Raw genomic sequence first — 12559 nt, forward strand, 5'->3', positions numbered from 1 at the left:
CCGACATCTAATACAACGATGTTAACTTTCAACTACTTTCAGGGAACATGTATTTTGCTCTGAGTAAGTCTATTGAGTTTAACTGCAGCATGGCTGTAGTTTTAAACTTGTTTTGCTTTCCTGAACAGCTAGGTTTAAATGTTTTATTCGTTAGAAGAACCAAAATTATTGATAGTTCACATATCCACCCGAAATGGGGTGGGTAACTGGATTGAGTGGGTAGGCGCCATACTAAGTTTAACTTTGGGGACAGCCTTTGAGCTGCATATGAACAAACTGCTTACATGTTGCACTTATCGACTGCTAAATATCGGCTCTTGTTATCTTAACACTTAGCCTTCTGATTGGACATTGCAAAGGTTCACCTCCCGCCCACACCCCGCCAGCACCCTTCCCAAGGGTCAGACCCTCCCTCTCTCCAGGCACACAGTCTGAAGAATTGACGAAGCAAAATTCACTGTCAAATCCCATCAACATGGAAGATCCCAGCCCACCCTACCTCCCACTCTGTACCCAACCCATCCAAAAACCACAAAACATCATCTCATCTTTAAAAAACAAAAGAAAAACTGGACCGCATCAAAACGTTCAACAACGGTCAACGCTATGACTGTTACACAACACTTTACGGAGCTACATTTCAACTTGAGTTCGTTTGCACTCCCTCATGAGAGTTCACATTAAAAGCTCATTGTACCAAATCATCGGCATGCCACAGCTCTCTGGAATTCAGCGGAATTCTTCCTGGTATCCCTCATGTTTTCTGCTTTTTTTGAGAAAGGAGACCCTCCCGTGAGCTTCGCCTTCAGCTCTCCTTGGCTACGCCCAAAGTTTCGGCTGATCAGTTCAAGCACAGGGTCGCAGCCTTTTCTTGCTAAACTCAGCTGGCTTAAACGTTAGCAACGCCTCTGGTTCCCGTTGGGATTTACGCTCCCGAGCGCAGACCTGGCCCGCAGCCTCTAGTCCCACAGTTCCTGCTGACTGCAAACTGCCCTTCTGTCAGCAAAAATACAAACACGACAGGGACAGTGTTCATTTCGCTATTCTCAATGTCAACTCTGACCCCACAAAAGGTTCTCTTTTCAGGGGCGGGCATGTCAATTGCCTACTTGGGGTTTGGTGAAATGTCTCAACAAGTGTTTCCGTTTGTCTATATTTACAAGAATTCTAACCCCAACTAGACATTTACATGTAAAATCTAAGAAGTATGCAATGTGACACATGAAAGCATCATGAGGAGCATCTCCTGTGTCCTCTCTCAGCTCAGAGAAGACTTAAACCCCACTCCCCCCCTGTAACATTCCTCCAGGTGACAAAAGGAACTTAACGCAGGCGGATTATAAGGGGTTGCTCAGTGGTCACAGCGCCAAGGGACCCGGGTTCAATTCCAGCCTCAGGGGCGACTGTCCGTATGGAGTTTGCACATTTCCAGCCTGCGTCTGTGAGGGTTTTCTCCGGGTGCACCGGCTTCCTCCCACAATCCAAAGATGCGTAGGTGAGGGTGGATTGGCCATGCTAAATTACCCATAGTGCTCAGAGATGTGCAGGTTAGGTGGATTGGTCAGGCTAAATTACCCATAGTACTGTTAGGACGGAATCTGTCCTTGCATGTTCGTTTAGGAGGAGAGACAACAGACGCTCAATTGTTTGGCACAAGCAGGCTTTATTGCAGAATCGTAGCTGATACAGTGAATCACCATACATTCACTGGAGAAGGCGCGTTCTGCCTTCCCCTCCCAAATCTGCTCCTGATATACTCTTTGCTAAGCAGAGCTTCGCGGAGCTACTAAGCATTGCCTTATTAGGACATTTCGCGTTTGCTAGGCGTTTCCTGTTATTGAGCTCATTTGGGCGTTGGCAGCTGAGCTGGCCACGTAAGCAACAGTTTTGATTCCCCAAACAGCAGCTATAGCTCCACCCTTCCTTAACCTATTTTATCCTAACAGTACCCAGGGATGTGTAGGATTGGGTAATTTAGCATGGCCAATCTACCCTAACCTACACATCCCTGAGTACTATGGGTAATTTAGCATGGCCAATCCACCGTTAGTGTAGGATTGGTCAGGCTAAATTGTCCTATAGTATCCAGGGATGTGCAGGTTTGGGTGGACTGGCCGTGCTAAATTACCCATAGTGCCTAGGGCTGTGCAGGTTAGGGGGCATTGGCCATGCTAAATTACCCATAGTGCCCAGGGATGTGTAGGCTAGGTGGGTTAGTCAATGGGAATTGCAGGGTTACGGGCAGAGGTCTGGGTGAGGGAGGGTTGGTGTGAATTGGATGGGCTGAAGGGCCTACTCCTACACTGCAGGGGTTCTAAGCGTGAGATGAGGTGCTTGACGGAAACGATGGGAAGAGGCAGTGAAAACACAACGAGACCGTTTGAAAGTGGGAGCATGACAGGAGGGGTGGGTAAATGGGATGTGGTGAGGGAGGGGGCTTAGGAGAGAAAGAGACACAGAAAGAGAGGGTCACACACAGATACAACTGGTGAAAGTGGGAAGATTGTGATAGGTTCAGATAAGGTGGAGGAAGAAAAGCTGTTCCCTATTCACTGATAGTGACAAGGTCAGGGGCGGCCTGAAGTTCAGGGGTTTGAGCAGGAGAGAGAGGGGAAAACAGAGGAAAAACAGGTTTACCCAGCAAGCAGCAATATGCTGGAATCCGCTGTCACCTCAGAGAGACAGACAGACGCAGAGCCAGATGCAGAGCCAGACAGGTAATCAGATGAATGGCCTCCCTGTGCTGTGAGATCCAAAAGGAGGACGCGAGCAGCTGCCCCAGTGTCTGGCAGTCTGCGGCATCTCCCCCTCGCCCCATTACCGGTACCGCTCTCCCGTCCCATTGGCACCCTCCCGGTGAACGGCCCACTCTCCCAATGCACTCAAGCTGCCCCTTCTCCCGGGGGCTGGAAGAGGAAGGAACAGCCCGTTCCGGAGCGGGGCTCGGGAATGCTGCCCATGTCCGCGACGTCCTTTCCGAGAAAGGAAACAAAAAGGACAACAGACAGGGGACCACCCGCATCAACGGGAATGACAACATTTCACCCTCAGACAAGGCTTTGTCAAGAGATGTACAGCACGGAAACAGACCCTTCGGTCTAACCCGTCCATACCGACCAAATATCCCAACCCAAACTCGTCCCACCTGCCAGCACCCTGCCCATATCCCTCCAAACCCTTCCTATTCATATACCCATCCAAATGCCTCTTGAATGTTGCAATTGTACCAGCCTCCACCACATCCTCTGGCAGCTCATTCCATACACACACCACCTTCTGTATGAAAAAGTTGCCCTGTAGGTCTCTTTTATATCTTCCCCTCTCACCCTAAACCTATGCTCTCTAGTTCTGGATTCCCCAACCCCAGGGAAAAGACTTTGCCTATTTATCCTATCCATGCCGGTCATAATTTGTAAACCTCTATAAGGTCATCCCTCAGCCTCCGACGCTCCAGGGAAAACAGCCCCAGCCTGTTCAGCCTCTCCCTATAGCTCAGATCCTCCAACCCTGGCATCATCCTTGTCAATCTTTTCTGAACCCTTCCAAGTTTCGCAACAGCGGGGAGACCCAGAAATGGAAAAGACTGAAGGGGGAAGTCAGCGGTAAATCTTTTGAAGAGGTTACAAAGGAGAGACCTCTGTCTGCAGTGGGAATGACCCCCACAGTAGCAGGTTGAGGTGGACGGCATTTAAGGAGAAGCTGGATACAGACGTCAGGGAGAAAGGAACTGAAGGGAATGCTGCTGTAAGGGAAATCAAGTGTGAGCAAGTGAAGGGGAGGTGCGTAGAGGCTCACATGGGTCAGAAATACTGAGAGAGACCAGTTGAGCTGAAGGACCTGACTGGAGACTCAATGGGACAGAGAGTGAAATCTTGGATCCACCTGCAAGAGAAGGAGAAACACGTGATTTACCTTCCAGGATTAAGCAAGTCCCGCAGATTCTGCAGATCACTTTATTGGTCAGAGCACTGAGTATAGGGGTTGGGGTCTGGACAGGACGTTGGTTAGGCCACTTTTGGAATACACAGGAACCTCGATTATCCAAAGGACACATGCAGGGTGTATTTCAGTCGCTTGACGATGAGATCCCTTACAGTGTGGAAACAGGCCCAACCAGTCCACACTGACCCTCCGAAGAGTAACCCACCCAGACCCATTTCCCTCTGACTAATGTACCTAACACTACGGGCAATTTAGCATGGCCAATTCACCCTGACCTGCACATCTTTGGACTGTGGGACGGAACCGGAGCACTAGGAGGAAACCCACGCAGACGCGGGGAGAATGTGCAAACTCCACACAGTCTGTCGCCTGAGGCAGGAATGAAACCCGGGTCCCTGGTACTGTGAGGTAGCAGCGCTAACCACTGAGCCACCGTGCTGGTTCATCTAATTCTGGATAATCGAAGTTCCTCTGTATTATGTGCACTTCTGGTCTATCGGAAGGATGTTGCAAAACTTGAAAGGGTTCAGAAAGATTGACAAGGATGTTGCCAGGGTTGGAGGGTTTGAGCTACAGGGAGAGGCTGAACAGGCTGGGGTTGTCTTCCCTGGAACGTCAGAGGCTGAGGGTTGACTTTAAGAGAGGTTTATAAAATCATGAGGGGCATGGATAGGGATAGACAAAGTCTTTTGCCAGAACTAGAGGGCATAGGTTTAGGGTGAGAGGGGAAAGATTTAAAAAGGGTCCTAAGGGGCAACATTTTTCACACAGAGGGTGTGTGTGCGCGTGTGGAATGAGCTGCCAGAGGAAGTGGTGGAGGCTGGTACAATTGCAACATTTAAAAGGCATCCACTTGGGTATCTGTATAAGGAGAGGTTTGGAGGGATAGGGCCAATTGCTGGCAAATGGGACTTGATTAGTTGAGGATATGGAGGAGTTGGAGCGAAGGGTCTGTTTCTGTGTTGTACATCTCCACTTCAGGAGGAAATGCGCAGTCGCAGGCTCGCAGAGCCACTGGATGCCAAGGGGATGAGAGCACAGCAACTGCAGTGACCCTCCCCCATCCCACCCAGGGTTCAGCCCTGGGCGGTGACTCACAGCGGCTGGCCCCGTCACTTGTGCCCCCGCTGGTGCCGCAGCAGGTGCTGGGACTGAGCGAAGCCCCTCCCGCAGACGGGGCAGGTGAAGGGCCGCTCCCCGGTGTGAAGCCGCTGGTGCCGCAGCAGGTTGGACGACTGGGTAAAGCTCTTGCCGCAGACCGAGCAGCTGAACGGCCTCTCCCCGGTGTGGACCCGCTGGTGGGTTAGCAGGTCGGACGAGCGGGTGAAGCCCTTGCCGCAGACAGAGCAGGTGAAGGGCCGCTCCCTGGTGTGGACCTGCTGGTGGGTCAGCAGGTTGGACGAGCGGGTGAAGCCCTTGCCGCAGACGGAGCAGGTGAAGGGCCACTCCCCGGTGTGGACCTGCTGGTGGGTTAGCAGGTCGGACGAGCGGGTGAAGCCCTTGCCGCAGACGGAGCAGGTGAAGGGCCGCTCCCTAGTGTGGACCCGGCGGTGGGTCAGCAGGTTGGACGAGCGAGAGAAGCTCTTGCCGCAGACGGAGCAGGTGAAGGGCCGCTCCCCAGTGTGAAGCCGCTGGTGCTGCAGCAGGGTGGACGAGCGGGTGAAGCTCTTGCCGCAGATCGAGCAGCTGAACGGCCGCTCCCCGGTGTGGAGCCGCTGGTGGGTTAGCAGGTTGGACGAGCGGGTGAAGCCCTTGCCGCAGACAGAGCAGGTGAAGGGCCACTCCCTGGTGTGGAGCCGCTGGTGGGTCAGCAGGTTGGACAAGTGAGAGAAGCTCTTGCCGCAGACGGAGCAGGTGAAGGGCCGCTCCCCGGTGTGAAGCCGCTGGTGCTGCAGCAGGGTGGACGAGCGGGTGAAGCTCTTGCCGCAGACCGAGCAGCTGAACGGCCGCTCCCTGGTGTGGACCCGCTGGTGGGTTAGCAGGTCGGACGAGCGGGCGAAGCCCTTGCCGCAGACGGAGCAGCTGAACGGCCGCTCCCCGGTGTGGACCCGCTGGTGGGTTAGCAGGTCGGACGAGCGGGCGAAGCCCTTGCCGCAGACGGAGCAGGTGAAGGGCCACTCTCCGGTGTGGACCTGCTGGTGCTGCAGCAGGTTCGACGACTGGGTAAAGCTCTTGCCGCAGACCGAGCAGCTGAACGGACTCTCCCCGGTGTGGACCCGCTGGTGGGTCAGCAGGTGGGAGGAGTCGGTGAAGCCCTTGCCGCAGACGGAGCAGGTGAAGGGCCGCTCCCCGGTGTGGAGCCGCTGGTGCCGCAGCAGGTTGGACGACTGGGTAAAGCTCTTGCCACAGACCGAGCAGCTGAACGGCCTCTCCCCGGTGTGGACCCGCTGGTGGGTCAGCAGGTGGGAGGAGTCGGTGAAGCCCTTGCCGCAGACGGAGCAGGTGAAGGTCCGCTCCCTGGTGTGGACCCGCTGGTGGGTCAGCAGGGTGGACGACTGGGTGAAGAACTTGCCGCAGACGGGGCAGGTGAAGGACCGCTCCCCGGTGTGGAAATGCTGGTGGGTCAGCAGGATAGACAGCTGGGTGAAGCCCTTGCCGCACACCGAGCAGCTGAACGGCCTCTCCCCAGTGTGGACACGGCGGTGGATCTCCAGCACGGAGGGGGAGCGGAACCCTTTCCCGCAATCCCCACACTTCCACGGTTTCTCCATGGCGCGCGGAATGCCTCCTGAGACTTCCTTTCCCCACAGTGGGCAAACTGGCTCAGGCACGTGCCCCTGTGGTTCAGGTAAAGACGATACTTTAAGAGCCTACTGAAGCAGACAAAAACGTTCAAAGAATTTTCCCCTTCTGGACTGAAAGAGGGACGTCTCTCCTGTCCCACGAATCAAGGGGCTCTGTCAGACCTTCACATGGTACTCCGTTGGGGAGCTCTACCTGCAAAGCTGCTCTTCTCATATCCTGTGAAAAGGGGATTACAAAAGTCATTGCTGCCTGCACATGACAGGAATTCAGAACAGATCATTCTAGTTTCTGTAGAACTTCCCCAAAACAACCAAGTTACAATATGCAGATGCCAGTGTTGGGCTGGGGTGTACAAAGGTAAAAAAAATCACACATCACCAGGTTGTAGTCCATTAGATTTGTTTAGAAGTTCGAGCTTTCAGAGCTCTGCACCTTCATCAGGTAGCTAGTAAAACCTCCAGGCGAAAAAGACAGCAGATGCTGGAGATCAGAGTGGTGCTGGAAAAGCACAGCAGGTCAGGCAGCATCCGAGGAGCAGGAAAAAAAAAATCGACGTTTCGGGCAAAAGCTCTTCATCAGGAATGAGGAAAGAATGAGGACACTTTCCTCATTCCTGAAGAAGGGCTCATGCCCGAAACTTCGATTCTCCTGCTCCTCGGATGCTGCCTGACCTGCTGCGCTTTTCCCGCAACACATTTTCAGCTCTGATCTCCAGCATCTGCAGACCTCATTTTCTCCTATAACCTAGAGTTGTGTGATTTTTAACTTTAAAAAGTGTTGCAAATCTCCACCCGACACACACACACACACACACGTTTCCTCATTTACCCCCCCCCCCCCCCCCCCCCCCCCCCCCCCCGCTGCCCACTCCCAGATACAACCCTCGAACTTGGGACTGTCCCACCTGTCCATCTGCCTTCCCATCTATCTGCTCCACCCTCCTCTCTGACCTGTCACCTCCTTCCCCCGCTTTCATCTACCCATGGCATTCTCAGCTCCCTTCCCCCAGTCCCACCTCCCTCCCATTTATCTCTCAGTCCTTTTGGGCCCACCCCACATTCCTAATCAAGGGGTTATGCCCAAAACATCAAACCTCCTGCTCCTCAGATGCTGGCTGACCTGCTGTACTCTTGCAGCACCAGACATTTTGGTGCTAATTTGTCTGGATGTTCTGATGTGACCCATTCGCAGATGTGAAGTCACATTCGAGAAAAACTCCTTCATGGAATGTGGGCTTTTTTTTTGGCAAGGCCAACAATGTTTTCGTCCCTAACTGCCCTTCAGACAAGAGGATTGCCAGACTTTAGGGGGCATTTTAAAAGTCAAGCACGTGAGCCATCATATGCAGGCAGCACCAAGTTAATGCTAGCGGGTTTCCTTCCCTGAAGAGCGTTATTGAATCAAATGGGTTTTCAGAAAAGTTTCATTCTCTCAATGACTGAGACTAGTTTTCAATTCAGATTTAAAAAAAATAAATTTAATTTCCCCAAGGTTTGTTTTTACTGGTATTTGGACCCATGAGCCCAGATTATTTGCCTGGGGCCTCTGGATTGCTGGTCCAGTGTTGTTGTTATAACATCACTGACTCGCCTGGACAGCATTGAGAGTCATACAGATGTATAGCACACAGAGACCCTATGTGCAACTGGTGCACGCCGAGCACATAGCCAAAATTGATCTAGTCCGATGTGCCAGCACGTCCCTCCAAACCCTTCCCATTCATATTCCCATCCAGATGCCTTTTAAATGTTGCAATTGTCCCAGCCTCCACCACTTCCTCTGGCAGCTCATTCCATACACTCACCACCCTCTGACTGACAAAGTTGCCCCTTAGGTCCTTTTTATGTCTTTTCCCCTCTCACCTCTAGTTCTGGACTCTCCCACCCCAGGGAAAAGACCTTGTCTATTCACCCTACCCATGCCCCTCATCATTTTATAAACCTCAATAAGGTCAGCCCTCAGCCTCCGATGCTCCAGGGAAAACAGCCCCAGCTTATTTAGCCACTCCCTGTAGCTCAAACCCTGGCAACATCTTTGTAAACATTTTCTGAGCCCTTTCAAGTTTCGTTTAACTGAACAGTAAAAGTCATACTGGACAGGGATATATCATAGTGTCACTATGCAATATGTATTTATTTACGGCTGTATAAATTTGATTTATAATTATTTCTAGTTATATCATAGTTTTGTAGCCATGTTATGTATTCCAAGTTTTGGAGAAGATTTGTAGCTTGGCTGCTCGTTGTTGTGGTTCTGTTTGCCGAGCTGGGAATTTGTGTTGCAGACGTTTCGTCCCCTGTTTGGGTGACATCCTCAGTGCTTGGGAGTCTCCTGTGAAGCACTTCTGTGTTGTTTCCTCCGGCATTTATAGTGGTTTGTCTCTGCCGCTTCCGATTGTCAGTTCCAGCTGTCCGCTGCAGTGGCCGGTATATTGGGTCCAGGTCGATGTGTTTATTGATTGAATCTGTGGATGAGTGCCATGCCTCTAGGAATTCCCTGGCTGTTCTCGGTTTGGCTTGTCCTATAATAGTAGTGTTGTCCAAGTCGAATTCATGTTGCTTGTCATCTGCGTGTATGGCTACCAAGGATAGCTGGTCGTGTCGTTTCGTGGCTAGTTGGTGTTCATGGATGCGGATCGTTAGCTGTCTTCCTGTTTGTCCTATGTAGTGTTTTGTGCAGGCCTTGCATGGGATTTTGTACACAATAAGGACTGCACAAAACACTACATAGGACAAACAGGAAGACAGCTAGTGTTTTGTGCAGTCCTTATTGTGTACAAAATCCCATGCAAGGCCTGCACAAAACACTACATAGGACAAACAGGAAGACAGCTAGTGTTTTGTGCAGTCCTTATTGTGTACAAAATCCCATGCAAGGCCTGCACAAAACACTACATAGGACAAACAGGAAGACAGCTAACGATCCGCATCCATGAACACCAACTAGCCACGAAACGACACGACCAGCTATCCTTGGTAGCCATACACGCAGATGACAAGCAACATGAATTCGACTTGGACAACACTACTATTATAGGACAAGCCAAACCGAGAACAGCCAGGGAATTCCTAGAGGCATGGCACTCATCCACAGATTCAATCAATAAGCACATCGACCTGGACCCAATATACCGACCGCTGCAGCGGACAGCTGGAACTGACAACCGGAAGCGGGCAGAGACAAACCACTATAAATGCCGGAGCAAAGATCACAGAAGCGCTTCACAGGAGGCTCCCAAGCACTGAGGATGTCACCTAGACAGGGGACGAAACGTCTGCAACACACATTCCCAGCTTGGCGAACAGAACCACAACATGTCATGTATTTCCAGTCATACCCTTTACAGGACAGGAGAATACTGGGCTCAATGCTGACTCTGTGGATGAATCTAGTCAGACTCATTCCTCTCTATATCCACAGAGTCCTGTAAGTGTATTCTTCTATAGGGTCCCTCCAGTCTCACTTGGGTATTGATCGACTCCACTACAGTCATCCTCAGAGCGAGCATGTTCTAGGTCTTGTTACCAAAGCAAAGTTCTTGCTCTGATTCTCTTTCCCCTCCCCCCCACCCCACATCTTGGTCTGTCAATATGGTAGAAAGAGAGGGGGGGGCAGATAACTAGGTTAGCAAACAGCATGAGGGTGGCATGGTGGCTCAGTAGGTAGCACCGATGCCTCATAGAGCCAGGGACCTGGGTTCAATTCCAGCCTCGGGTGACTCTCCGTGTGGGTTTCCCCCGAGTGCTCCGGTTCCCTCCCACAGTCCAACCTTGTGCAGGTGAGGGTGGGTTGGCCGTGCTAAATTGCCCAGAGTGTTCAGGGATGTGTAGCTTAGGTGCACGTGTCAGGGGTAAATATAGGGGAATGGGTCTGGGTAGGATACTCATCACAGGGTCAGTCTGGACTTGTTGGGTCGGTATGGACTTGTTGGGCCGAAGGGCCTGTTTCCACACTGTAGGGGTTCTAATTCTTAACTTTTCTTGGAGCTAGATCTTTCAAATGTCAGGAATCAGAAAAATTGGGAGGGAGCGTATTAGGTACGGCAGTAGGGAGAGTGTGTGGGATGGAGACACTCAGGTTTTGGGTTATGGGCATGGAATGAATATTCCGTGAAATCGATCTGTTAAACTCTGAGATTCTACGTGATACTGACAGCGATGACTTTCTAATTGACAGGCTTTCACAGGAGGATTTACCTGCATATCTTGAACTAATTGCCTCAGCCAGCTTGACTCATTGGGACTGGAATTTTATCGATCTTTTGAGTGGAGAAGGAGGATTGTCCCGCCTGCTTCCAGAGATCTGACTGGTAAAGCACTGAGATGCCGCTGTTCGAGGGTGGAGGGAGCTTTACCGGAGCGGAGAGTTAGCCAGCCGGCCACCCGCAGCAGAGTGGGACGTCAGAGGGAGCGTCGAACCTGGAGGGAGCCCGCGCCGTGGGGAAACCGTGGAAGTGTGGGGAATGCGGGAAGGGGTTTCGAGTCCCCTCTGAGCTGGAGACCACCGGCGCGGTCACACCGGGGAGAGGCCGTTCTCCTGCCCCGAGTCCGGCAAGGCCTTCATTGGGTCCTCCAAGCTGCTGAGGCACCGGCGGGTCCACACCGGGGACAGGCCGTACCCCTGCCCCGAGTGTGGCAAGGCCTTCACCTGCCCCGGGGGCGGCAAGGCCTTCAATCGATCGCCGACCCTGCGGACGCACAGGCGCCTTCCCAACGTGATCGCACGGAGTTGAAGTCTGCAGCGAATCCCACCCAGGACTGGGGGGATCGTGCCCGTGGGGGGATTGTGCCCCGTTCGAAGACAGTGGGTGAAGCGGGAAGGGAGCGAGGCTTCCTTTCTGCCGGACTGGCCGCTCTCGCTCCCTTTGCTTCCCGTGGGACCGATGCTGTTTGAGGCTGGGACTGCACGTTCCCCGTGCCAAAGATCTGCAGGAGCTGAGGAAGTGCACTCCTTTCACACCGGATGGTAAATCATGTTTGTCCCATCTATTTCGGTCTTAAATACCCTCCGTGACCTGGCCTCCCAGCCTCCTGTGGCAGTGAATTCCACAGATTCCCCACTCTCTGTCTGAAGAGGTTTCTCCTTACCTCCGTTCTAAAAGGTCTAAGGCTGTGCCCTCGGCTCCTGGTCTCTCCTACCAATGGAAACATCTTCCCAATGGCCACAGATAGATCAAAGTCAAATACAATAGCCTCTATTCCATTGAGTGTCCAGCACACTTTATAACACTTTGTAAAATCAGGAGGGCCATTGATGAGGTGAGTGGCAGGTGTCTTTTCCCGATAGAATAAAGAATATTCCAGCACAGGAACAGGCCCTTCGGCCCTCCAAGCCTACACCGATCCAGATCCTCTATCTAAACCTGCTGCCTATTTTCTCGGGATCTGTATCCCTCTGCTCCCTGCCCTTTCATGTATCTGTTGAGATACATCTTAAATGACGCCATTGTTCCCGTCCCTACCATCTCCGCTGGCAACACATTCCAGGTACCCAGCACCCTCTGCGTAAAGAACTTTCCATACATATCTTAAATCTTTCCCCTCTCACTTTGAACTCATGACCCCAGGTAACTGAGTCCTCCACTCTGGGGAAAAACATTTCTTGCTATCCACCCTGTCTATACCTCTCATGATTTTGTTGGCCTCAATCAGGTCCCCCCTCAACCTCCGTCTTTCCAATGAAAATAATCCTGATCTATTCAAACGCTCTTCATAGTTAGCATCCTCCATACCAGGTAACATCCTGGTGTACCTCCTCTGCATCCTCTCCAAAGCATCCACATCCATTTGGGAATGTGGCAACCAGAACTGTACGTGGCCGAAACAAAGTCTTATCTAACTGTAACATGACCTGCCAACTCTTGTACTCAATA

General features: G+C 52.0%; 1 protein-coding gene and 1 pseudogene across 2 annotated transcripts in view; one reads left to right on the forward strand and one right to left on the reverse strand.

The window, feature by feature from the left end:
• The window catches only part of LOC132808144 (zinc finger protein 850-like), a 131059-nt gene that overhangs the window by 113475 nt on the left and 5025 nt on the right, over positions 1-12559 (reverse strand). The window contains exon 2 of one of the 2 annotated variants that reach the window (XM_060822022.1): positions 5134-6903. The exons of the other annotated variant lie outside the window; for it this stretch is intronic. Coding sequence (XP_060678005.1) covers positions 5134-6653 — 1520 coding nt within the window. The 5' untranslated portion in view covers positions 6654-6903. The remainder of the gene's footprint in view (positions 1-5133; positions 6904-12559) is intronic. 2 annotated transcript variants of the gene reach the window in all.
• Positions 1-12559, forward strand: part of LOC132808145 (zinc finger protein 850-like) — a 51833-nt pseudogene that overhangs the window by 17369 nt on the left and 21905 nt on the right.

This window comes from Hemiscyllium ocellatum, assembly GCF_020745735.1.
Source record: "Hemiscyllium ocellatum isolate sHemOce1 chromosome 27 unlocalized genomic scaffold, sHemOce1.pat.X.cur. SUPER_27_unloc_33, whole genome shotgun sequence".
Classification (NCBI taxonomy): Eukaryota; Metazoa; Chordata; class Chondrichthyes; order Orectolobiformes; family Hemiscylliidae; genus Hemiscyllium; species Hemiscyllium ocellatum.